We start from the raw sequence: 26,011 nt of genomic DNA, 5'->3' as shown, positions 1-26,011 counted from the left end.
GGCCGTGTTCCTATTGGTCAGTACAGTCTCGTAACACCAGCCACACTACACGATAAAGGCCCCAAAAATCGGACACTGCCAGAACTGTCGGAGCCTACGACCGCACGTAAAGTACTTAATCGGCAGACCTTAGACACTGTCACACTGAATGAGCCAAGATGTCTGACGGTCGTTAATGATCTAAGAATTTGCCCACAACTTGGACATTTTGTCTGGGATGGCAAAATCGTGGCATAAGACAGCTAAAATTGTACAGTCTGCAAAGGCTTTAACCTATTTACAGAGATGGGTGTTAAGATTTGGTATTACTGTATGGTTAGCTCATCAATAATTAACTAGGCTCTTTCTCTATTCCAGAGTACCTTTCTTGGCCGGCTGAGACACTTTGTAGCGATCATCGACCCCAGCACACTCTTTGTGTCTGAGGTAAGGTACAGTTGAAAACATCCATCCACATACTGTTTTAATAAATCAGCTATAGTTTTTGTATACAAAAAACGTGGCCTTCCACTGACTTTCTGATTGAATATGAGACTTGGGAACTGTGGCAACAGGAGAATGCCGTCCACATTATACTGTAGGTCTGGAATCCAATCTGATAGCACAGGGACGGACTTGGAACAGAATTTCTCACACAACAGACCCCCCCCCCCCCCCCCCCCTCCCCAAGTCCCTATTATTAGCCAAATAATTATAATTATTTGTAAAAAAACAAACAACTTAAACAGGCCCCCTGGGCTAAAGATGGACCAGCCTTTCTGACATTTGCCAGAACTGCTGTTACCTAGTCCTTCTCGAAGATAACACATTTAAGAAGAAACCTAACTACCTACTGTTAATTCTCTTGTTGACTCAAATTACTCTTATCTCTCTAGAAACGATTGAGAGAATGCGTCAAACTCCTGGATGATTTTCAACATGGAACACTACCACCTGGAGTTACAGATCTACAGGTGAGGTTTTAAACATGGAACACTACCACCGGGAGTTACAGATCTACAGGTGAGGTTTTAAACATGGAACACTACCACCTGGAGTTACAGATCTACAGGTGGGTTTTTAAACATGGAACACTTCCACCTGGAGTTACAGATCTACAGGTGGGGTTTTAAACATGGAACACTACCACCTGGAGTTACAGATCTACAGGTGAGGTTTTAAACATGGAACACTACCACCGGGAGTTACAGATCTACAGGTGGGGTTTTAAACATGGAACACTACCACCTGGAGTTACAGATCTGCAGGTGGGGTTTTAAACATGGAACACTACCACCTGGAGTTACAGATCTACAGGTGAGTTTTTTTTCTATAAAAAATTAATTTGTCAGTGTTAGATTATTTACAGTGCCTTCAGAAAGTCTTCATACCCCTTCACTTTTTCCACATTTTGTTGTGTTACAGCCTGAATTTAAAATAGATTAAACTTATAGATTTTTGGTCACTACCCCATAATACCAAAGTGGAAATATTTTTGACATTTAAAAAAAAAAAAAAAAATTGAAAAAAATGCTGAAATGTTAAATATTCAACCCCTTTTATTTTATTTTTTACCTTTATTTAACTAGGCAATGATGGCCGAGGAACAGTGGGTTAACTGCCTTGTTCAGGGGCAGAACTACAGATTTGTACCATGTCAGCTCGGGGATTTGATCTTGCAAACTTTCGGTTACTAGTCCTACGCTCTAACCACCAGGCTACGCTGCCGCCCCATTTATGACAACCATAAATAAGTTCAGGAGTTAACATTTGAAGAACAAGTCACATAATAAGTTGCATAGACCCACTCTGAGTGCAATAATAGATGCTATAATTTACACTTTGGATGGTGTAACAATACACCCAGACACTACAAAGATACAGGTGTCCTTCCTTACTCAGTTGCCGGAGAGGAAAGAAACCACTCAGGGATTTCACCATGAGGTAAATGGTGACAGTTAGAGTTAAAACAGTTACAGAGTTTAACGGCTGTGATAGGAAAAAACTGAGGATGGATCAACAACATTTTAGGTACTACACAATACTAACCTAATTGACAGAGTTAAAAGAAGGAAGCCTTTTCAGAATACTAATATTCCAAAACATGCATCCTCTTTGCAAGAAGGCAGTAAAGTAATGCTGCAAAAAAAAATGGCAAAGCAACAGTAGCGATGCATGGGTAAAATCACAGGGGAAACTAATTCATGATAATGAAGGCGTATTACAACTTTGCGTTGTTTGCTCTATAATTAGTTAACATTCCTTGATGCCGTTTTATATATATATATATATATATATATAGGCCTAAGGCAGAGACAATAACAAGACAGTGGTAGAATAAATCCAACCACACATTTGTTTCTTTACAAAACCAGAGAGCAAAATCTGTCCGTTACATGTAACAAACAGTTACATGACTTACAGCATGGTCAAGCAAGGTAATGTTTCAGACATTTTGGGACTACTGAACAGCTATTGATTTAGAACCACAGAGAGTTACCAGAAGTCACAAAGAAAACAGGAGCTGCCTCGAACTATTCTAGCACCATTTCAACTTCAACATTTCATCCTCAGTTTGACTCTCCTGCGCCTGACTTCCCTGCCACCTATACACACGACTGACATAATCTATGTGTATTTAACCCTCTGTTTCCCCTCATGTCTTTGTCAGAGATTGCTTTATGTCAAGTGTTGTATAGGTGCGCGACGTGTCCTCGTACCCATGTTCGTTTATGTATGTACGTATTTAGTGTTTGGAGCATGTTAAGTGGACTTCTGGATGATAGCGGGGTGAACAGGCAGTGGCTCAGGTGGTTGTTGTCCTTGATGATCTTTATGGCCGTCCTGTGACATCGGGTGGTGTAGGTGTCCTGGGGGGCAGGTAGTTTGCCCCCGGTGATGCGTTGTGCAGACCTCACTACCCTTTGGAGAGCCTTACGGTTGTGGGCGGAGCAGTTGCCGTACCAGGCGGTGATACAGCCCGACAGGATGTTCTCGATTGTGCATCTGTAAAAGGTTGTGAGTGCTTTTGGTGACAAGCCAAATTTCTTCAGCCTTCTGAGGTTGAAGAGGTGCTGCTGCGCCTTCCTCACCACGCTGTCTGTGTGGGTAAACCAATTCAGTTTGTCCATGATGTGTACGACGAGGAACTTAACTTTCTACCCTGTCCACTACTGTCCCGTCGATGTGGATAGGGGGGTGCTCCCTCTGCTGTTTACTGAAGTCCACGATCATCTCCTTTGTTTTGTTGACGTTGAGTGTGAGGTTATTTTCCTGACACCACACTCCGAGGGTCCTCACCTCCTCCCTGTAGGCTGTCTCGTCGTTGTTGGTAATCAAGCCTACCACTGTAGTGTCGTCTGCAAACTTGATTATTGAGTTGGAGGCGTGCATGGCCACGCAGTCGTGGGTGAACAGGGAGTACAGGAGAGGGCTCAGAACGCACCCTTGTGGGGCCCCAGTGTTGAGGATCAGTGGGGTGGAGGTGTTGTTACCTACCCTCGCCACCTGGGGGCGGCCCGTCAGGGAGTCCAGTACCCAGTTGCACAGGGCGGGGTCGAGACCCAGGGTCTCGAGCTTGATAACCAGTTTGGAGGGTACTATGGTGTTAAATGCTGAGCTGTAATCGATGAACAGCATTCTCACATAGATATTCCTCTTCTCCAGATGTGTTAGGGCAGTGTGCAGTGTGGATGCGATTGTGTCTTCTGTGGACATATGGAAGCGGTAAGTAAATTGGAGTGGGTCTAGGGTGTCAGGTAGGGTGGAGGTGATATGGCCCTTGACTAGTCTCTCAAAGCACTTCATGATGACGGAAGTGAGTCCTAGTCGTTTAGCTCAGTTACCTTAGCGGCCGTGTCAGTGGCACTGTATTGTCCTCAAAGCGAGCAAAGAAGTTGTTTAGTCTGTCTGGGAGCAAGACATCCTGGTCCGTGACGGGGCTGGTTTTCCTTTTGTAATCCGTGATTGACTGTAGATCCTGCCACATACCTCTTGTGTCTGAGCCGTTGAATTGCGACTCTACTTTGTCTCTATACTGACGCTTAGCTTGTTGGATTGCCTTGCGGAGGGAATAGCTACACTGTTTGTATTCGGTCATGTTTCCGGTCACCTTACCCTGGTTAACAGCAGTGGGTCGCGCTTTCAGTTTTGCGTGAATGCTGCCATCAAACCACGATTTCTGGTTTGGGAATATTTTAAGAGTTGCTGTGGGGACGACATCGACATCGACATTAGCACTTGCTAATAACCTCGCTCACCAAATAAGCGTATTCGTCAATGTTGTTGTTTGACACAATGAGGAACATATCCTAGTCCACGTGATCGAAGCAATCTTGAAGCGTGGAATCAGATTGGTCGGACCAGCGTTGAACAAACCTGAGAGCGGGAGCTTCCTGTTTTAGTTTCTGTCTATAGGCTGGAACCAACAAAATTGAGTCGTGGTCAGCTTTTCCAAAAGGAGGGCGGGGGAGGGCCTTATATGCGTTGCGGAAGCTAGAATAACAAAGATCCAGGGTTTTACCAGACCTGGTAGCACAATCGATATGTTGATAGAATTTAGGGAGTCTTGTTTTCAGATTAGGCTTGTTAAAATCCCCAGCCTCAATGAATGCAGCCTCAGGATATGTGGTTTCCAGTTTACATAGAGTCTAAAGTTTGTTCAGGGCCGTTGATGTGTCTGCTTGGGTTGGGGGAATATATGCGGCTGTGATTATAATAGAAGAGAATTCTCTTGGTAGATAATGCGGTCGACATTTGATTGTGAGGAATTCTAAGTCCGGTGAACAGAAGGACTTGAGTTCCTGCATGTTGTTATGATCACACCCGTCTCGTTAATCGTAAGGCATACCCCCCCGCCCCTCTTCTTGTTTCTGTCGGCGCGATGCGTGAAGAAACCAGCTGGCTGTACCGACTCCGATAGCGTGTCTCGAATGAGCCATGTTTCCATGAAGCAAAGAACGTTACAGTCTCTGATGTCTCTCTGGAATGTTACCCTTGCTCGGATTTCATCAACCTAGCTGTCAAGAGACTGGACATTGGCGAGTAGTATGCTTGGGAGCGGTGCACGATGTGCCCGTCTCCGGAGCCTGACCAGAAGATCGCTTTATCTGCTCCTTTTACGGCGACGTTGTTTTGGTTCGCCGGCTGGGATTCGATCCATTGTCCTGGGTGGTGGGCAAAACACAGGATCCGCTTCGAGAAAGTCGTATTCCTGGTCGTAATGATGGTGAGTTGACATTGCTCTTATATCCAGTAGTGCCTCCTGACTGAATGTAATAAAACCTAAGATTACCTGGGGTACCAATGTAATAAATAACACGGGTATTCATGTATTCTACATCTAGCTACATGTGGAACTTCCATCCTCTCAGGCCAGGGTCACAATGTATGAATTTATGGTTGGATCAGAATCAGCGTCATAATCATTGTCCAGTACAGAGAAATAAGTTAAACCACAAGTCCAAATTCCTATCTCCATCCATGGTTAATTTAGAAAAGGGATGATTTTAGCTAGCTAGCCACCAGAAGACAACAACACAACGAGATGCAACAATTCCATTTTTTTTCTGTCAATAATGACTTGTGATGTAATTGGTCTGAAGTCAAATCCAAACTGACTTTCCTTGACACATTTTTTCGGTGCTGCAGGACCAATCACAGCTGAGATTACTCAGTTTAGCTCAATGCTTATTGGCTTATTTGTTTTTTGTTTTTTTTATCAAGGAAGCCCAAATGCTCGCTGGCTTCCCTTGCATACAATGCTACGGGGGCAACAATGTCATCAGATACCCTACACTTACTGAGACACAGGAATGCTGTTTCGTTTGCTCTGATGCTTTCTCCAGTAAGATACATTCAGCAGCCTCTTCTGAATTGATGGAAATGTATGGAACACAGAGAGACGAAATATACATGACTTTGTATGTTTTTTATTTTTGACTTGGAATTTCTTGGGGAAGCCTGGCTTCCCTTTGCATTCATGAATACACGCCACTCAAAGCAATGAACTTTTTGTCCTGAATTCAAAACTGATTGGCCTGGCCTTTTTCCCCAGTGGTTGGAACTGGCTGCCAAGTGAGTGGGCCTATGCCCTCCCAGGCCCACTCATGGCTGCACACCTGCCCAGTCATGTGAGATCCATAGATTAGGGCCCAATTTATTTATTTAAATTGACTGATATCCTTAAATGAACTGTAACTCTGTAAAATCTTTAAGTTTTGCATGTTGCGTTTTATATTTTTGTTCAGTATACTTCAAAATCTATGGCAAAACCTGAAAATGGTTGTCTACCAATTTGACAGAGCTTGGGCAAATGTTGCCCAATCCAGGTGTGCAAAGCTCTTAGTATCTTACTCAGAAAGACTCCCAGCTGTAATCGCTGCCAAAGGTGCTTCTACAAAGTATTTACTCAGCTGTGAGATATGAGATATTTGTGCATTTCATTTTCAATATATTAGCAACAATTTCTAAAAACATTTTGTTCACTTTGTCATTATGGGGTATTGTGTGTAGATGGATGAGATAATGTTTTATTTAATCCATTTTGAATTCAGACTAACACAACAAAATGTGGAGTAAGTCAAGGGGTATGGATACTTTCTGAAGGCACTGTACTATTCCAAAGAGGTTTTTTGTTTTCAAGCATATTGTTTATAACGCTTGCAATATGTAGTTGTAGCATACTCCTTACATTCAGCAGCCCAACATTTTCCCTCACTGCTCTGAAATGACACAGATGTTGTTTTTGACTCTCTAGCTATGGGAAGCCCAAAAGGTGAAGCAGGTAAGTTTTGGTGCACGTCTGCTTTGTATAAAGCAGTTTGACCCCATTTTGACCCCATGTATTTATTGCCATACGGTACATTCCCCCTCTCCTCTTGGCAGCATGATGATGATGTTACACTATCTCATATCTGAATGCAGGCCATCATTCATCCTGACACAGGAGAGAAGATCTTCATGCCTTTCCGAATGTCAGGTATGACTTCCGAATGAAGATTTTCTACAGTGACTTTTATTTTGTTACTTGTCATTTTTACACTGATTTATATTATTTTGTATCTATACAGGTTATGTCCCATTTGGAACACCAATTGTAAGTCATATGAAACATTACTGTATTTCATATGTATCTATGGAAAGAATATTCAACTTTGGCTATTTGTTTAATTATACATTGTCTCTACTGACTTCTTGGGGTAGATGGAAGCTTAGCCCTGGTCCAGGGTTTTAGTGTGCTTTACTGCACTTAGTAGAGGAATGTGCGCTAACAACATGGACTAGAGCTAATGGAAGTCGTCATTCTGGATCTGATAGACACAATGTAAGAGCGTAGTTGAGCTATTGTCTCCCTATCTGGTGTCATCTAGGTTGTGGGCCTTCTTCTTCCAAATCAGACTGTGGTATCTACTATTTTCTGGCAGGTAAAAAAAATGTCAAGACACCTTTTCAACAATAACCTTTTACCATATTGTTAATATCCACATTGGATATGTTCTCCTTCCCAGTTGGGTTAACTGATGTAATTGAATTTCACTGAATGTTTTTTTTTCCTTTCAGTGGCTGAACCAAAGTCACAATGCCTGTGTCAACTACTCAAACCGCAATGCTACTAAGGTAGCGTATGATGTTTCTAAGGTAGCGTAAGATGTTTCTAAGGTAGCGTAAGATGTTTCTAAGGTAGCGTAAGATGTTTCTAAGGTAGCGTAGGATGTTTCTGCTAAGGTAGCGTAGGATGTTGCTGCTAAGGTAGCGTAGGATGTTGCTGCTAAGGTAGCGTAGGATGTTGCTACTAAGGTAGCGTAGGATGTTGCTACTAAGGTAGCGTAGGATGTTGCTGCTACGGTAGCGTAGGATGTTGCTGCTAAGGTAGCGTAGGATGTTGCTGCTAAGGTAGCATAGGATGTTGCTACTAAGGTAGCGTAAGATGTTTCTGCTAAGGTAGCGTAGGATGTTGCTGCTAAGGTAGCGTAGGATGTTGCTGCTAAGGTAGCGTAGGATGTTGCTGCTAAGGTAGCGTAGGATGTTGCTACTAAGGTAGCGTAGGATGTTGCTACTAAGGTAGCGTAGGATGTTGCTACTAAGGTAGCGTAGGATGTTGCTGCTAAGGTAGCGTAGGATGTTGCTGCTAAGGTAGCGTAGGATGTTGCTGCTAAGGTAGCGTAGGATGTTGCTGCTAAGGTAGATATGAGAGGATAATGGATTTTGTTTACGGCTTGATTCCCAGAAAAACTTATTAAATTACAGTTCTGTGTAAGTGTTTTTGGTCCACAGACTGTGCTGCTCAATAGCAACTAGCACTGCACCTCCTCCATCTGGTACTGTAGATTTCCTTCAGTATGTGGTTATCACTAAAACGTCACAATACGTTTGATTTGGCTGCTGGGGGGCAAGGAGAACCCCAGCTCAGCCATAACCATTGACAAGTACGTTCCGTTTTCAAGGGATTGTTAAATAAATGTTAACTATTTTGTTGTATTATCGTCACCTCTTGAAAAGCATAGTCAGAACTATACATTTCAGATTATTCAATGCAAAACAATTGCGCACTTTTAGTTATATAGCAATTAACTTCTCCCCAGCAGGCAAATCGAACTCTCTGCACCTTATTGTGATGTTGTATTAATAATTACCTATTTAACCATGGGTCATGTTTATTAGGCCCAAACAGAATCAAATTGACTGAAACAGGGAGGGATTACCTGGACTTGCAATAAGAAATGTTTTGCTAAGGTTTGCCCTAAAAAAAAAAGTGTTTTGCACATATGACTGATGTCGAAGTTTTGGTATTCAAGGTAATGATTTTAGCCAGCGTTAGACTTATGTGAGAGGCTGTGAAATACTAAGTCATTCATGTTGTTGTTTATATTAGCCTACACCAACATCCACGTTTCTTCAAGGTTACTTCGGAGCTGTGACCAGTGCTGTCTCCCTTGCGGTCAGTTGTTGATTATTATACATTTATGGTAATTAATATTCAGTCTCAGAGCAGGGATTCTGTCCTGCCTTTTTGTGTTATATGTAATAACATAGGTGCTACAACTTAAATGGGTTTAAGTTTCAAAGTTTATTTGCCACATGCATAGGATACGACAGGTGTAAAACAGTACACATTTAGTTGTGGGTTTATCCTAAAGTTTGTGCTGTGTTTAGGTGGGACTGAATGTACTGATTCAGAGAGCCAACAGGTTGAGTCCAGCAACCCAAATAATCATACAGAGACTCATCCCTTTCCCAGCTGTGGGTATGTATTCATAAATAATGATTTATTAAGTGATTATCATGACAGTATTAATGTGAAAATCTAGACTTGATTAAAACACCCGTTTACCACAATGTAATATGAGCTACAGGTGCAACTAAATACTGCCATTACGTTTGGGTTCATTCTCTGTCCTCTCCTGTATGTAGGTCTTCCCCTTTTGCATCCCTCACATGGATACATCACCTTTTGACGAGCTGCAAATAAACTGGTGTCAGAGGAGACAGAGTTTTACAGGCTTATAAAATGTCCTTGCTGATGTTTGGCTGCTGACTTCTATTCAAAAGGGATTGACAGAAGGGTTTAAAAAAAATATTGTCCAGGGATGGTCATGTTATTGATGACATTTCTATATTTCTCAGTGTTTTAGAATTAGTTGCTTATTAGGCTACATATCGATGTGTGCCCTCATCTCTGATTCTCCGCTGGGCTTGCAATATCAAGTGTCTATAAAATATTTAGTGTGGTCTCAATCAAATGATTCATAGGCTATAGACTATAAACTGCGAAGTGCATGCTCAGAGCAAAGTTATAATTCTAAGATAGCTGCTGGGATGGTGTAAAGACAACTAGGCCGCATTACACATTGCAATGAATATTCCAACCCTGAGCCCTGGCCTGCTCTGCTCTTGCTGATCAAAAACTGTTTTTTGTGCTGCCTAACCAATGGCTGTGCTGTGTAGGAGCGTCAAAAGCTTCTGAAACTAATATGTGATTAGACCGACAGAGCACACTTTTTTTTTTTTTATCTTGCGTCGTGGACTAGCCTATGTTCAGTTTGAGAAGGAGAGCGTGAAGATGAGGAGGACCAGAGGTCAACATTGATAGATTTGATTAAAAATAATGTTAAATACATCATGGGCAATAATCAGAGTTATGACCTCAAAATAAGCCAGATTCAGAACAAGCCTCACTACCTATGGAAATATATTCTCAGTATTACCCAAGAACAAGGAGGTCTTGAGGTTTTCGATTTCAATACTCTAAATAATACATATTTATTTTATATTTATTTTTAAAAACTTTTTTTTTGCCCCTTTTGCTCCCCAATTTCGTGGTATCCAATTGGTAGTTTGTCTTGTCCTATCGCTGCAACTACCGTACGGACTCGGGAGAGGCGAAGGTCGAGAGCCATGAGTCTTCCAAAACATGACCCTGCCAAGCTGCACTGCTTCTTGACACACTGTTTGCTTAACCCGGAAGCCAGCCGCACCATACACCGTACAACTGGCGACCATGTCAGTGTGCATGCGCCTGGCCCGCCACAGGAGTCGCTAGAGTGCGATGGGACAAAGACATCTCGGCCGGACAAAGCTGGGCCAATTGTGCATCGCCTCATTGGTCTCCCAGTCACGGCCGGCTGCAACACAGCCCAGGATCGAACCTGGATCTGTAGTGACACCGCAAGTACTGCAGTGCCTTAGACAGCTGCGCCCCCCAGGACAGTATTTGGAATGTCTTCCCTATGTATTTATTTGACTGGTGGTGGTTTAGAATTTCTGCTTCCGTGTAATTTTGATGTTTATAAAATCCCAATAAAATTGGCCAAATTTCATAAGCAGGCACTTTTAGCTTGGATGTTAGCGTATAAACATAATTGTCCTCCACACAGATACTTTCTATGGAACAACAAAGATATACAGTGCCTTGCGAAAGTATTCGGCCCCCTTGAACTTTGCGACCTTTTGCCACATTTCAGGCTTCAAACATAAAGATATAAAACTGTATTTTTTTGTGAAGAATCAACAAGTGGGACACAATCATGAAGTGGAACGACATTTATTGGATATTTAAAACTTTTTTAACAAATCAAAAACTGAAAAATTGGGCGTGCAAAATTATTCAGCCCCTTTACTTTCAGTGCAGCAAACTCTCTCCAGAAGTTCAGTGAGGATCTCTGAATGATCCAATGTTGACCTAAATGACTAATGATGATAAATACAATCCACCTGTGTGTAATCAAGTCTCCGTATAAATGCACCTGCACTGTGATAGTCTCAGAGGTCCGTTAAAAGCGCAGAGAGCATCATGAAGAACAAGGAACACACCAGGCAGGTCCGAGATACTGTTGTGAAGAAGTTTAAAGCCGGATTTAGATACAAAAAGATTTCCCAAGCTTTAAACATCCCAAGGAGCACTGTGCAAGCGATAATATTGAAATGGAAGGAGTATCAGACCACTGCAAATCTACCAAGACCTGAACGTCCCTCTAAACTTTCAGCTCATACAAGGAGAAGACTGATCAGAGATGCAGCCAAGAGGCCCATGATCACTCTGGATGAACTGCAGAGATCTACAGCTGAGGTGGGAGACTGTCCATAGGACAACAATCAGTCGTATATTGCACAAATCTGGCCTTTATGGAAGAGTGGCAAGAAGAAAGCCATTTCTTAAAGATATCCATAAAAAGTGTCGTTTAAAGTTTGCCACAAGCCACCTGGGAGACACACCAAACATGTGGAAGAAGGTGCTCTGGTCAGATGAAACCAAAATTGAACTTTTTGGCAACAATGCAAAACGTTATGTTTGGCGTAAAAGCAACACAGCTCATCACCCTGAACACACCATACCCACTGTCAAACATGGTGGTGGCAGCATCATGGTTTGGGCCTGCTTTTCTTAAGCAGGGACAGGGAAGATGGTTAAAATTGATGGGAAGATGGATGGAGCCAAATACAGGACCATTCTGGAAGAAAACCTGATGGAGTCTGCAAAAGACCTGAGACTGGGACGGAGATTTGTCTTCCAACAAGACAATGATCCAAAACATAAAGCAAAATCTACAATGGAATGATTCAAAAATAAACATATCCAGGTGTTAGAATGGCCAAGTCAAAGTCCAGACCTGAATCCAATCGAGAATCTGTGGAAAGAACTGAAAACTGCTGTTCACAAATGCTCTCCATCCAATCTCACTGAGCTCGAGCTGTTTTGGAAGGAGGAATGGGAAAAAATGTCACTCTCGATGTGCAAAACTGATAGAGACATACCCCAAGCGACTTACAGCTGTAATCGCAGCAAAAGGTGGCGCTACAAAGTATTCACTTAAAGGGGCTGAATAATTTTGCACGCCCAATTTTTCAGTTTTTGATTTGTTAAAAAAGTTTGAAATATCCAATAAATGTTGTTCCACTTCATGATTGTGTCCCACTTGTTGTTGATTCTTCACAAAAAAATACAGTTTTATATCTTTATGTTTGAAGCCTGAAATGTGGCAAAAGGTTGCAAAGTTCAAGGGGGCCGAATACTTTCGCAAGGCACTGTATGTGGTATCTTCAGGCGTTTGGAAATTGCTCCCAAGGATGAACCAGACTTGAGGTCTACATTTTTTTTTCTGAGGTCTTGGTTGATTTCTTTTGATTTTCCCATGATGTCAAGCAAAGAGGCACTGAGTTTGAAGCGAGTCCTTGAATACATCCACAGGTACACCTCCAATTGACTCAAATGATGTCAAATAGCCTATCAGACTCTTCTAAAGCCATAACATAATTTTCTGGAATTTTCCAAGCTGTTTGAAGGCACAGTCAACTTAGTGTATGTAAACTACTGACCCACTGGAATTGTGATACAGTGAAATAATCTGTCTGTAAACAATTGTTGGAAAAATGTATTGTGTCATTTACAAAGTAGATGTCCTAACCGACTTGCCAAAACTATAGTTTGTTAACAAGACATTTGTGGAGTGGTTGAAAAACAAGTTTTAATGACTCCAACCTAAGTGTATGTAAACTTCCGACTTCAACTGTATATATTTAAATATATTCTAGTAACTTACATTGTGGTTCTGAACCTTGAAGCAGCAGCCATAGCACAATAAATCGGCAAATTCGAGTAGGCATAATTCATTTCAACAGTCCTCATTTTAATTACACTTTACTACCAACAAGATGGCTTTGTGTTAGAGCCTATTTATTCCTATTTAAGAAATAAGAGGTAGGCCTATCTGTTTGAATGACGAAATTAGGCTATAGGCTGCTATATCCTCCACCCACCATGCACTCTTTAAATAGCCAACCTTCATATCAGTGAAGGGCTGTTAAGTTCAAACCAAGACTCGAATTGATGGGGTATGAGAGGGTATGCCATAGGCCTACCTTTTTATTAAAGAAAATGGTGAAAATCACAGACCTACCCCTTGTTAGCTTAAATTTTGAAGAAAATAAATGGATCTATAGCAGAGCTTTGGTCCGTGTAGCTTTCTGCTAGAAAGACCGTGACTCCAATGCATATGGGGGATATCATTGTTTCGTTTGTTTGACATTTAGAGGCTGAGCTACAACCTTCTATAGCCGAGGAGACAAAAAATGTACTTTGCTTGGGAAGTAATCTAATTCTGTCACTATCGATTTAATTAAGCTATTCACTTTCTGTACAATAGAAGATGTTTAAACCCAGACAGCTTTTAGAGAAACACTTGTGACCTTCTCCCGTTGGGTTAAGCCACAGAAGAAGAGTAGCCAGCAGATAAAGCTTACATTATTCTGCGTCATTAGGTCTACTCTGCCTAGGGTGGAAAGGTAGGCCTAGCTTTTGAAAGATTCCTCATGACGTCTCAGATTTAATTATTTGCAAACGGACAGTTTTGTTGCAAACAAGGCACACTGATTTGGGCTCCCGAGTGGCACAATGGTCTAAGGCACTGCATCTCAGTGCAAGAGGCGTCACTATAGTACCTGGTTCGATTCCAGGCCGTATCACATCCGGGTTTGGCCGGAGTAGGCCGTCATTGTAAATATGTTGTTCTTAACTGACTTGCCTAGTTCAATTTAGCCTGTAATTTCAGTAATTTGTGTGGGGAAAAAAACATTCTGATGTGTAAAATGACGTGGAATAGCATTAAATGTTTATAAAAGGCACTTTTCTTGGACCTGCAAATACGATGATATAGTAAAAGCATTGCATTAATCTAAAGGAGATCTTTCCACCCCTACTCTTGTGCATGGTGGTCTGCGGACCAACAACCTTCTGGCCCTCAGCCCTCTGCTCTATCAAAATGTCTGTGTTGCCATGTAATGCTTACTGGATGAAGAACAGTTTTGTAACCTGCACATCTAAGGCTCTGGTCTATCCAAGATGTGAGGGGAAAACGTAGACATGTTTTCTGCTATCCACTTTGTTTTTGCTGAAGGGAGGACCATCCATTTTCATTTAAGAGAAGCCCGATTTTCTCCATGTAACCCTTTTATTATAAATAACGTTCACTCAAATCAAATTTTATTTGTCACATACACATGGTTAGCAGATGTTAATGCGGGTGTAGCGAAATGATTGTGCTTCTAGTTCCGACAATGCAGTAATAACCAACGAGTAATCTAACCTAAAAATTTCACAACAGCTACCTTATACACACAAGTGTAAAGGGATGAAGAATATGTACATAAAGATATATGAATGAGTGATGGTACAGAACGGCATAGGCAAGATGCAGTAGATGGTATAGAGTACAGTATATACATATGAGATGAGTAATGTAGGGTATGTAAACATTATGTTAAGTGGCATTGTTTAAAGTGGCTACTGATAATTTTTTTTTACATGTATGGCAGCAGCCACTCAATGTTTGTGGTGGCTGTTTAACGGTCTGATGGCCTGAGATAGAAACTGTTTTTCAGTCTCTCGGTCCCTGCTTTGATGCACCTGTACTGACCTTGCCTTCTGGATGATAGTGGGGTGAACAGGCAGTGGCTCAGGTGGTTGTTGTCCTTGATGATCTTTATGGCCTTCCTGTGACATCGGGTGGTGTAGGTGTCCATGTCCTGCAGACCTCACTACCCTCTTTAGAGCCTTACGGTTGTGGGCGGAGCAGTTGCCGTACCAGGCGGTGGGTGATACAGCCTGACAGGATGCTCTTGATTGTGCATCTGCAAAGGTTTGTGAGTGCTTTTGGGGACAAGCCAAATTTCTTCAGCCTCCTGAGGTTGAATAGGAGCTGCTGCGCCTTCTTCATCATGCTGTCTGTGTGGGTGGACCAATTCAGTTTGTCTGTGATGTGTATGACAAGGTACTTAACCTTCTACCCTGTCCACTACTGTCCCGTCGATGTGGATAGGGGTGTGCTCTCTCTGCTGTTTCCTGAAGTCCACGATCATCTCCTTTGTTTTGTTGATGTTGAGTGTGAGGTTATTTTCCTGACACCACACTCCAAGGGCTCTCACCTCCTCCCTGTAGGCCGTCTCGTCGTTGTTGGTAATCAAGCCTACCACTGTAGTGTTGTCTGCAAACATGATGATTGAGTTGGAGGCGTGCATGGCCACGCAGTCGTGGGTGAACAGGGAGTACAGGAGAGGGCTCAGAACGCACCCTTGTGGGGCCCCAGTGTTGAGGATCAGCGGGGTGGAGATGGTGTTACCTACCCTCACCACCTGGAGGTGGCCCGTCAGGAAGTCCAGTACCCAGTTGCACAGGGCGGTGTCGAGACCCAGGGTCTCGAGCTTGATGACTAGTTTGGAGGGTACTATGGTGTTAAATGCTGAGCTGTAGTCGATGAACAGCATTCTCACATAGGTATTCCTCTTGTCCAGATGGGTTAGGGCAGTGTGGTTGTGATTGCGTCGTCTGTGAACCTATTGGGGCGGTAAGCAAATTGGAGTGGGCCTAGGGTGTCAGGTAGGGTGGAGGTGATATGGTCCTTGACTAGTCTCTCAAAGCAGTTCATGATGACGGGAGAGAGTGCTACGGTGCGGTAGTCGTATAGCTCAGTTACCTTAGCTTTCTTGGGAACAGGAACAATCCTCTTGAAGCATGTGGGAACAGCAGACTGGGATAACGATTGATTGAATATGTCCGTAAACACACCATCCAGCTGGTCTGCGCATGCTCAGAGGTCTCGGCTGGGGATGCCGTCTGGGCCTGCAGCCTTGCGAGGGCTAACACGTTTAAATGTTTTACTCACGGAGACTCCGCAGGATTTGGTAGCGGGCCGTGTCAGTGGCACTGTATTGTCCTCAAAGCGAGCAAAGAAGTTGTTTAGTCTGTCTGGGAGCAAGACATCCTGGTCCACGACGGGGCTGGTTTTCTTTTTGTAATCCGTGATTGACTGTAGACCCTGCCACATACCTCTTGTGTCTGAGCCGTTGAATTGCGACTCTACTTTGTCTCTATACTGACGCTTAGCTTGTTTGATTGCCTTGCGGAGGGAATAGCTACACTGTTTGTATTCGGTCATGTTTCCGGTCACCTTGCCCTGGTTAAAAGCAGTGGTTCACGCTTTCAGTTTTGCGCGAATGCTGCCATCAATCCACGATTTCTGGTTTGGGAATGTTTTAATAGTTGCTGTGGGGACGACATCGCCGATGCACTTGCTAATAACCTCGCTCACCGAATCAGCGTATTCGCCAATGTTGTTTGACGCAATGCGGAACATATCCCAGTCCACGTGATCGAAGCAATCTTGAAGCAATCTTGAAGCGTGGAATCAGATTGGTCGGACCAGCGTTGAACAAACCTGAGAGCGGGAGCTTCCTGTTTTAGTTTCTGTCTATAGGCTGGAAGCAACAAAATTTAGTTGTTGTCAGCTTTTCCGAAAGGAGGGCGGGGGAGGGCCTTAAATGCATCGCGGAAGCTAGAATAACAATGATCCAGGGTTTTACCAGCCCTGGTAGCAAAATCGATATGCTGATAGAATTTAGGGAGTCTTGTTTTCAGATTAGCCTTGTTAAAATCTCCAGCTACAATGAATGCAGCCTCAGGATATGTGGTTTCCACATTGTTCAGGGCCGTCTGTGTCTGCTTGTGGGGGGGAATATATGCGGCTGTGATTATAAACGAAGAGAATTCTCTTGGTAGATAATGCGGTCGACATTTGATTGTGAGGAATTCTAAGTCAGGTGAACAGAAGGACTTGAGTTCCTGTTTTGTTGTTATGATCACACCACGTCTCGTTAATCGTAAGGCATACCCCCCCGCCCCTCTTCTTACCAGAAAGATGCTTGTTTCTGTCGGCGCGGCGCGTGAAGAAACCAGCTGGCTGTACCGACTCCGATAGCGTGTCTCGAGTGAGCCATGTTTCCGTGATGCAAAGAACATTAGTCTCAGATGTCTCTCTGGAATGTTACCTTTGCTCGGATTTCATCAACCTAGCTGTCAAGAGACTGGACATTGGCGAGTAGTATGCTCGGGAGCGGTGCACGATGTGCCCGTCTCCGGAGCCTGACCAGAAGACCGCTTCGTCTGCCCCTTTTACGGCGTCATTGTATTGGTTCGCCGGCTGGGATCCAATCTATTGTCCCGGGTGGTGGGCAAAACACAGGATCCGCCTCGGGAAAGTTGTATTCCTGGTCGTGATGATGGTGAGTTAACGTTGCTCTTATATCCAGTAGTTCCTCCCGACTGTATATAATAAAACCTAAGATTACCTGGGGTACGAATGTAATAAATAACACGTCAAAAAACAAAATCCTGCATAGTTTCCTAGGAACGTCAAGCGAGGCGGCCATCACTGTCGGCACCGGAAGTTCACTCTAAGCTTTGTGTGGTTAGCATTGTGTAGCTAATAGCTATCCTCCTACTACCTCTATCACTGTTCAATTTTGACAAGGTTATAGTGTAAGCTCTCCCTAGTTGTACATGTGTAACCTATGTCCTTACTGAGGGCTGGTCTATAGAAATCACTTGCTGAAGTGGAATCCTCCAAACAAATTAATGTGAAATGTATGCGTTGGCCATGTTGGAATACTCTTAAAATGCATCTACACTTCCTTCCATTTTTAAAGTAGTCTAGTTGTTGGATTAGTGATTACTTCAAGTATGGGAGGGAGGAAAGACACATTTTTACCGTTTTTAAACAGGTAGGTCTCAATGTCAGCTGAATGTTATGCAGCGGCACTTTCACAACCAGTCTTCTCCACTTCCTCAGCCAGTGCCAACATTTGCAATGTGGGCCTCATGAGGCACAATGAGCTGTCGGAGGGCATCGACGTGCTGGACGGAAATGGGAACGTGGTGGGCTCCTCAAAGATTGCTGCCAAACATGTGAGTGGCTGGCCATCAGAACTCACACTAGCCTGTATAAAAACACTGTTTCCTTCCTGGCCATGAAATGTATGATATCATTCCACAAAAACTGACTGGCTAGCTAGCTATCAAACATACTGTGCAGATATATCAAATGCAATATTTTTACAAATTTGAGGGGTCTTTAGACTGAAAGATACCCTGACCAAGATGGCCGTCCTGTTATCACGTTGTCGATATGTCTATGACCATTCTAGTGTTTTATTTGATGTGTTCCTGACAAAATATGTTGTCTGTAAACTGTTAATATTGTGTATTCAATGCGACATTTGTATTTTTGTGTGGAGAATCCGTTTCTGAATAGTCTGTCCACTACTGAAGTCGGTATGATTCATCATATGAGGTTGAATAAACAACAGGTTTATTTGATGATTTATTGTTAGTCTAACATATTTATGCCTTTTTCCACATATGCCATATCCTTCTAATCTCATGGAAGTGGGAATTTAATCCAACACATTGCAATATTTTGAATTGAATCATGTGCAGAATATTTTTTCTACCCCCCAGGCAATTATGGAAACTGCCTTTACCAGAGTGGTCCTCCCGATGCCAATCTTTGTCCTTCCTCCCATCATCATGTCCTACCTAGAAAAGTATGTCATGCAGATCAACAGACTGCACAGATCAACAGTCTGTGGCATACATTTTTTTTGTCTTGTTGACAATTACTATTGGAATCATGTGTAAGAAATATTGTATTAGTGTTGAGATTGTACTCCATACAAATGGCAATATCAAAATGTGTGCTACCTTCATGTCTGTTAGACTTCCATTCCTGCAGATGAATCGGAGGCTGTTGCTGCCCATCCACAGCCTGGTGTGTCTGGCTACCTTCAGCCTCTCGCTGCCCCTGGCCATCAGCCTATTCCCACAGATGTCTCAGGTACTACTGCTGCTGCTATCCCTGGAGGCTGCCTGGACAGCTGGGGAGGAATTCACCTCACACACACTTCACTTGTCATTTCCTTCTTCACTTGTAATTAAGAACGAACTACAAAGGTTTTGGGTTTGGAGGTACTGTGAAGGGCTATTAGGTGTTGCAGAGGACTGGTAGGCGTATTGTGTACTTACTTCTCTTTCTCTGGTTCAATTTCAATAGATTGAGGTGTCTCAGCTTGAGCCTGAAATTGCCATGGCAACCAATAGCAAGGTGGTGACCTACAACAAGGGATTGTGAGGACCGTCCCGGGAACAGTGATTCAAATGAGCCTCCTTTTTGATTGGCTGTCACTGACACTCCAGTTTCCCCACTAATGGATTGGCGGAAGGGAAGCTTATCCTAGATCTGTACCTAGGGGAAGCTTCACCCAAGAGCTCTTTCTCCCATAGCCTAATATGGTAACAGGTCCAGGCACTTTCTGCTGCATTAATATAGTGTAACATATATTATCATGTGCTGTCTTAACCAATGGTTTTAATACAACATATACAAAAATGTGTTTTATTGTCATTTACACCAGAGAGGTGCAGTGAATTGTGTTGTTTTACAGGGTCAGCCTTACCAGTCCAGCACCCCTGGAGCATATTAGGGTTAAGTGCCTTGCTCAAGGGCACGTCTGCAGATTTTTTTACCTTTCGGTTACTGGTCCAACACTCTAACCGCTAGGCTATATGCCACCTATGAGGCCAATCAGTAATGATTGAGGAAGTTAAGGAAATAGACTAATAATATATTATGATGGAACTTTATAATGTTATGCCTATACCAGCAATTTTACAATTGGTGGTGATGATCAACCCATTTGTCTTTAACTTTAATATGAAATGTGTTTTTATTGTTCACCCAAACTGCTGTAGTTGTTTGAATGTTTGGGGGAGGGCATACAGTTGAAGTCGGAAGTTTACATACACTTTAGCCAAGTACATTTAAACTCAGTTTTTCATAATTCCTGACATTTAATCCTAGTAAAAATTCCCTGTTTTAGGTCATTTAAGATCAACACGTTATTTTAAGAATGTGAAATGTCAGAATAATAGGAGATAATTATTTATTTCAGCTTTTATTTACTTCATTTCCCAGTGGGTCAGAAGTTTACATACTCAATTAGTATTTGGTAGCATTGCCTTTAAATTGTTTAACTTGGGTCAAACATTTCGGGTAGCCTTCCACAAGCTTCCCACAATAAGTTGGGTGAATTTTGGCCCATTCCTCCTGTCAGAGCTGGTGTATCTGAGTCAGGTTTGTAGGCCTCCTTGCTTGCACATGCTTTTTCAGTTCTGCCCACAAATTTTCTATGGGATTGAGGTCAGGGCTTTGTGATGGCCACTCCAATAGCTTGACTTTGTTGTCCTTAAGCCATTTTGTCACAACTTTAGAAGTATGCTTGGGGTCATTGTCCATTTGGAAGACCCATTTGCGACCAAGCTTTAACTTCCTGACTGATGTCATGAGATGTTGCTTCAATATATCCACATACATTTCCTACCTCATGATGCCATCTATTTTGTGAAGTGCACCAGTCCCTCGTGCAGCAAAGCACCCCACAACATGATGCTGCCACCCCTGTGCTTCACGGTTGGGATGGTGTTCTTCGGCTTGCAAGCCTCCCCCTTTGTCCTCCAAACATAACGATGGTCATTATGGCCAAACAGTTCTATTTTTGTTTCATCAGACCAGAGGACATTTCTCCAAAAAGTACAATCTTTGTCTCCATGTGCAGTTGCAAACCGTAGTCTGGCTTTTTTATGGCGGTTTTGGAGCAGTGGATTCTTCCTTGCTGAGCGGACTTTCAGGTTATGTCGATTTATAGGACTCGTTTTACTCTGGATATAGATATTTTTGTACGTGCTTCCTCCAGCATCTTCACAATATCCTTTGCTGTTGTTCTGGGATTGATTTGAACTTTTCGCACAAAAGTACGTTCATCTCTAGGAGACAGAACATGTCTCCTTCCTGAGTGGTAGGAGGGCTGTGTGGTCCCATGGTGTTTATACTTGCGTTCTATTGTTTGTACAGATGAACGTGTTACCTTCAGGCGTTTGGAAATTGCTCCCAAGGATGAACCAGACTTGAGGTCTACAATTTATTTTCTGAGGTCTTGGCTGATTTCTTTTGATTTTCCCATGATGTCAAGCAAAGAGGCACTGAGTTTGAAGGTAGGCCTTGAAATGCGTCCACAGGTACATCTCCAATTGACTCACATGATGTCAATTAGCTTATCAGAAGCTTCTAAAGCCATGACATCATTTTCTGGAATTTTCCAAGCTGTTTAAAGGCACAGTCAACTTAGTATATGTTAACTTCTGACCCACTGGAACAGTGAATTATAAGTGAAATAATCTGTCTGTAAACAATTGTTGGTCCTGCACAAAGTAGATGTCCTAACTGACTTGCCAAAACTATAGTTTGTTAACAAGAAATTTGTGAAGTGGTTGAAAAACGAGTTTTAATGACTCCAACCTAAGTGTATGTAATCTTCCAACTTGTATTGTACTGACATCAAACATTTTTAGGATTTTTAGGAATTATTTTGTATTTTTTAAATCAAGAGTTTTACAAGCATATCAATCAGTGTTGAGTGATAGATCCTGATTGGCTGTTCATGTCTTATGATGCCCCAAATAATGTTAAAAATTAGGCTAGGCTACGTTACACAGTAGGCTACGTTAGACTAGGCTACACTACACAGTAGTCTACGCTACACAGTGGGCTAGGCTACACAGTAGGCTACTTGATTCTGATAGAAATATTAACAAAAAGGACCCTGTTCAGAATCAGCCTGTAGCCTCTACACCCTGCACTAGCCTCTACACCCTGTCCTAGCCTCTACACCCTGTCCTACAATCTACTGTTGAATCCCAGTTCTCCTCCCTAAGTGTACACCAGCATGGATTTAAAAGCACTGGAATACTGTAAGCGTTGGCTGGAGGACGTTTTTGCCACTGATGGATAATGTGCAAGTGCACGCTTCGGGAGAAGGGTGGAGAATTGGGATGCAGCTTAGGTCTGTTTCTTGACAAGTGCCATTCTAGGACATTATAGAGGAAAGTCTGTTTGTGGACCATGGTTGCTAAAAATGTTAGTTTTTTTTAAATATTCTACGTTTTATATTTTTATACATTCCCCTTTAAATGATCATAGTATGAGATTTTTGCACAGTAAAATGTTTGTGTGTATATATAATAACATTATTACCAGAATATATTGTACTAACCAATGTGTGTTATCCACATCCTCTTGTACATACAGTGCATTCGGGTAGTATTCAGACCCCTTCACTTTTTCCACATTTTGTAATGTTTCAGTCTTATTCTAAAATTTATTCAATTTCTTTTTCACCTCATCAATCTACTCACAATACCCCCATAATGACAAGGCAAAAAATTGTTTTTTTAGAAATTTTGCAAGTATATTACAAATAAAAACCTTAAATATTACATTTACGGAAGTATTTTCAACCCTTTACTCAGTACATTGTTGAAGCACCTTTGGCAGCGATTACAGCCTTGAGTATTCTTGGGTATGACGCTACAAGCTTGGCACACCTGTATTTGGGGAGTTTCTCCCATTTTTCTCCGCAGATCCTCAAGCTCTGTCAGGTTGGCTGGTGAGTGTCGCTGCACAGCTATTTTCAGGTCTCTCCAGAGATGTTCAAACGGGTTCAATTCCGGGCTCTGTATGGGCCACTCGATGACATTCAGAGACTTGTCCCGAAGCCACTCATGTGTTGTCTTGGCTGTATGCTTAGGGTCATTGTACAGTTGGAAGGTGAACATTTTGCCCCTGTCTGAGGTCCTGAGCGCTCTGGATCTGGATTTCATCAAGGATCTCTCTGTACTTTGCTACGTTCATCTTTCCCTCGATCCTGACTAGTCTCCCAGTCCCTGCCGCTGAAAGACATCCCCACAGCATGATGCTGCCACCACCATGCTTCACCATAGGGATGGTGCCAGATTTCCTCCAGATGTGACGCTTGGCATTCAGGCCAAAGAGTTCAATCTTGGTTTCATCAGACCAGAGAATCTTGTTTCTCAATCTTGTTTCTCATGGTATGAGAGTCTTTAGGTGCCTTTTGGCAAATTGCAAGCGGGCTGTCATGTGCCTTTTACAGAGCAGTGGCTTCCACCACTCTACCATAAAGTCCTGATTGGTGGAGTACTGCAATGTTCTCCCATCTCCACAGAAGAACTCTGGAGCTCTGTCAGAGTGACCATCAGGTTTTTGGTCTCCTCCCTGACCAAGGCCCTTTTCCTCCGATGGCTCAGCTGCCCGGGGGCCAGCTCTAGGAAGACTCTTGGTGGTTCAAACTGCTTCCATTTAAGAATGATGGAGGCCACTATGTTCTTGGGGACCTTCAATGCTGCAGACATTTTGTGGTACCCTTCCCCAGATCAGTGCCTTGACACAATCCTGTCTCGGAGCTCTATGGACAATTCCTTCGACCTAATGGTTTGGTTTTTGCTCTGACTTGCACTGTCAACTGTGGGACCTTGTCAAGTGTGTGCCTTGTCCAATCAATTGAATTTACAACAGTTGGACTCCAATCAAGTAGAAACATCTCAAGGATGATCAATGGAAACAGGATGCACCTGAGATCAATTGAGTCTCATAGCAAAGGATCTGAATTCTTATGTAAATGAGATATTTCTGTTTTTTTAAATTATATTTGCTAAAAAAATCTAAAAAACTGTTTTTGCTTTGTCATTATGGGGTATTGTGTGTGTGTGTGTGTGTAGATTGAGGATTTTTTTTTTGTTTAATTCCATTCATAATTAGGCTGTAACAAAATGTGGAATGTGTCTGAATGCCCTGTATTTAAAGCTGGAATTCTTAGTTGCTACATCCATTTTTGGACTTAGAAATTAATTGTATGTATGAATGTGTGTGTGTGTATATATATATATATATATATATATATGCTCATTCATTATTTTAAAATATAACCTAGAAATGCACAATGAGCTTAGTTCAACAGTCGTACCCCATCACATCCCAATAAGCGCGTTTTACTCCAATGTTTGTAAACAATGTAAACTAACACTATCGCCTCGAAACAAGGTTAAACCTATACTGAACAAAAATATGAAAGCAAGATGCAACAATTTCAAAGATTTTACAGAGGCACAGTTCATATTAGGAAATCAGTCAATTTAAATAAATAAATTGTGCCCTGATCTATGGATTTCACATGACTGGTAATACAGATATGCATCGGTTGGTCACAGATACCTTAAAAAAATGTACTGGTGTGGATCAGAAAACCAGTCAGTATCTGGTGTGACCACCATTTGCCTCATCCAGCGCAACACATCTGTTTCACATAGAGTTGACCAAGCTGTTGATTGTGGCCAGTGGAATGTTGTCTCACTCCTCTTCGATAGCTGTGCTTAGTTGCTGGATATTGAAGGTAACTGGAACACACTATTGAACATGTCAATCCAGGGCATCCCAAACATGCTCAATGGGTAACATGTCTGGTGAGTGTGCAGGCCATGGAAGAACTGGGAAATGTTCAGTTTCCAGGAATTGTGTACAGATTCTTGTGACATGGGGCCTTGCATTATCATGCTGAAACATGAGGTGATGTCGGTGGATGAATTGCACAACAATGGGCCTCAGGATCTTCTCACGGTATCTATGTACATTCAAGTTGCCATTGATAAAATGCAATTGTGTTCGTTGTCGTTAGCTCATGCCTGCCCAAACCATAACCCCCAGTGCCATTATGGGGCACCCCGTTCACCATGTTGACATCCACAAACGGCTCGCCCACATGATGCCTTACACATGGTCTGCGGTTGTGAGGCCAGTTTGACGTACTGGCAAATTCTCTTAAACAACATTAGAGGTGGCTTATGGTAGAGAAATTAACATTACATTCTCGGGTAACAACTCTGGTGGACATTCCTGAAGTCAGCATGCCAACGGCAATCAGTGGCTTTGTGTTGTGTGGCAAACTGCACATTTTAGAGTGTCCTTTTGTCCCCAGCACAAGGTGCACCTGTGTAATAATCATGCTGTTTAAATAGCTTCTTCACATGCCAAACCTGTCAGGTGGATAGATTATATTGGAAAAGGAGAAATGCTCACTAACAAGTATATAAAAAAATGTGTGCACAAAATTTGAGAGAAATACGCTTTTTGTGCGTATGGAAAGTGTCTGATCTTTTATTTCAGCTCATTAAACATGGGACCAACACTTTACATGTTGCGTTTATATTCTTGTTCAGTGTATAATGTTGATATCATGTATGGTCAGTCCTTGCATCAATAGCTCTATGAATTTGAGAGTGGTTACATTTCTCCAGGCCCACCCCTCAGCTTTTTACAGAAACGGGTGACCGCTTGCACGTTATTGTTTCAAGTAAGGACTCTAGCTTCAATGGATGTTCTGCTACTCAAAATGTACTAAATGTTATCTATGATTCAATGGTATATCAAAATGTTTATTAATAATGTTTGATAAAATATATAACATTTTTATTTGTCTCCAGTCATATGTGTGTAACAGACAATGTGAGCCATCTCCCCGAGTGTGACAATGGAGGGTACGCTTCAATTCATTAATCAGGCACTGTGTGTACATTTTCAAACATTATTGGAAGTTTGGTCTTCATGATATAATTAATTGCATCTAATGGAAGATGAAATCATGTAGTATAATTTTACAAGGCACTCACTGTAGCGTATTACTGAAAATAAAATAAAAGTACTATATCAACTGCTTTTGCACACACTGTATATAGACTCTTTTCTATTTTATTATTGACTGTATGTTTGTTTATTCTGTGTTGAACTGCTTTGCTTTATCTTGA

The 26,011-nt window shown here is 42.2% G+C and overlaps 1 protein-coding gene and 1 long non-coding RNA gene across 6 annotated transcripts in view; both read left to right on the top strand.

Moving 5' to 3' along the window:
- LOC110489004 (sideroflexin-5) overlaps nucleotides 1-25,928 on the top strand; it is a 36,603-nt gene extending 10,675 nt beyond the window's left edge. The window contains exons 2-14 of one of the 5 annotated variants that reach the window (XM_090198599.1): nucleotides 358-426; nucleotides 876-953; nucleotides 6,737-6,763; nucleotides 6,904-6,958; nucleotides 7,050-7,075; nucleotides 7,350-7,403; nucleotides 7,540-7,596; nucleotides 8,852-8,917; nucleotides 9,133-9,223; nucleotides 18,096-18,211; nucleotides 18,764-18,849; nucleotides 19,022-19,139; nucleotides 19,356-25,928. In XM_090198599.1, the coding sequence (XP_090054725.1) occupies nucleotides 358-426; nucleotides 876-953; nucleotides 6,737-6,763; nucleotides 6,904-6,958; nucleotides 7,050-7,075; nucleotides 7,350-7,403; nucleotides 7,540-7,596; nucleotides 8,852-8,917; nucleotides 9,133-9,223; nucleotides 18,096-18,211; nucleotides 18,764-18,849; nucleotides 19,022-19,139; nucleotides 19,356-19,433 (921 nt within the window). In that variant the 3' untranslated portion in view covers nucleotides 19,434-25,928. Of the gene's footprint in view, nucleotides 1-357; nucleotides 427-875; nucleotides 954-1,124; nucleotides 1,297-6,736; nucleotides 6,764-6,903; nucleotides 6,959-7,049; nucleotides 7,076-7,349; nucleotides 7,404-7,539; nucleotides 7,618-8,851; nucleotides 8,918-9,132; nucleotides 9,224-9,390; nucleotides 9,489-18,095; nucleotides 18,212-18,763; nucleotides 18,850-19,021; nucleotides 19,140-19,355 lie in introns of those variants that run through there. The other 4 variants (XM_090198598.1, XM_090198600.1, XM_090198602.1 and 1 more) reach the window with 4 other exon arrangements.
- On the top strand, nucleotides 7,985-8,211 carry LOC149978328 (uncharacterized). Its single transcript, XR_016486337.1, has 2 exons — nucleotides 7,985-8,093; nucleotides 8,165-8,211. It is a non-coding gene; the product is annotated as an uncharacterized LOC149978328 (long non-coding RNA).
- Nucleotides 25,929-26,011: the final 83 nt, after the last annotated feature.

The sequence above is a fragment of the Oncorhynchus mykiss genome, chromosome 14 (genome assembly GCF_057628025.1).
Source record: "Oncorhynchus mykiss isolate SJ-2025 chromosome 14, ASM5762802v1, whole genome shotgun sequence".
Classification (NCBI taxonomy): Eukaryota; Metazoa; Chordata; class Actinopteri; order Salmoniformes; family Salmonidae; genus Oncorhynchus; species Oncorhynchus mykiss.
Note: the sequence above shows the minus strand (reverse complement) of the source record. Positions and strands in the feature narration are given on the sequence as shown.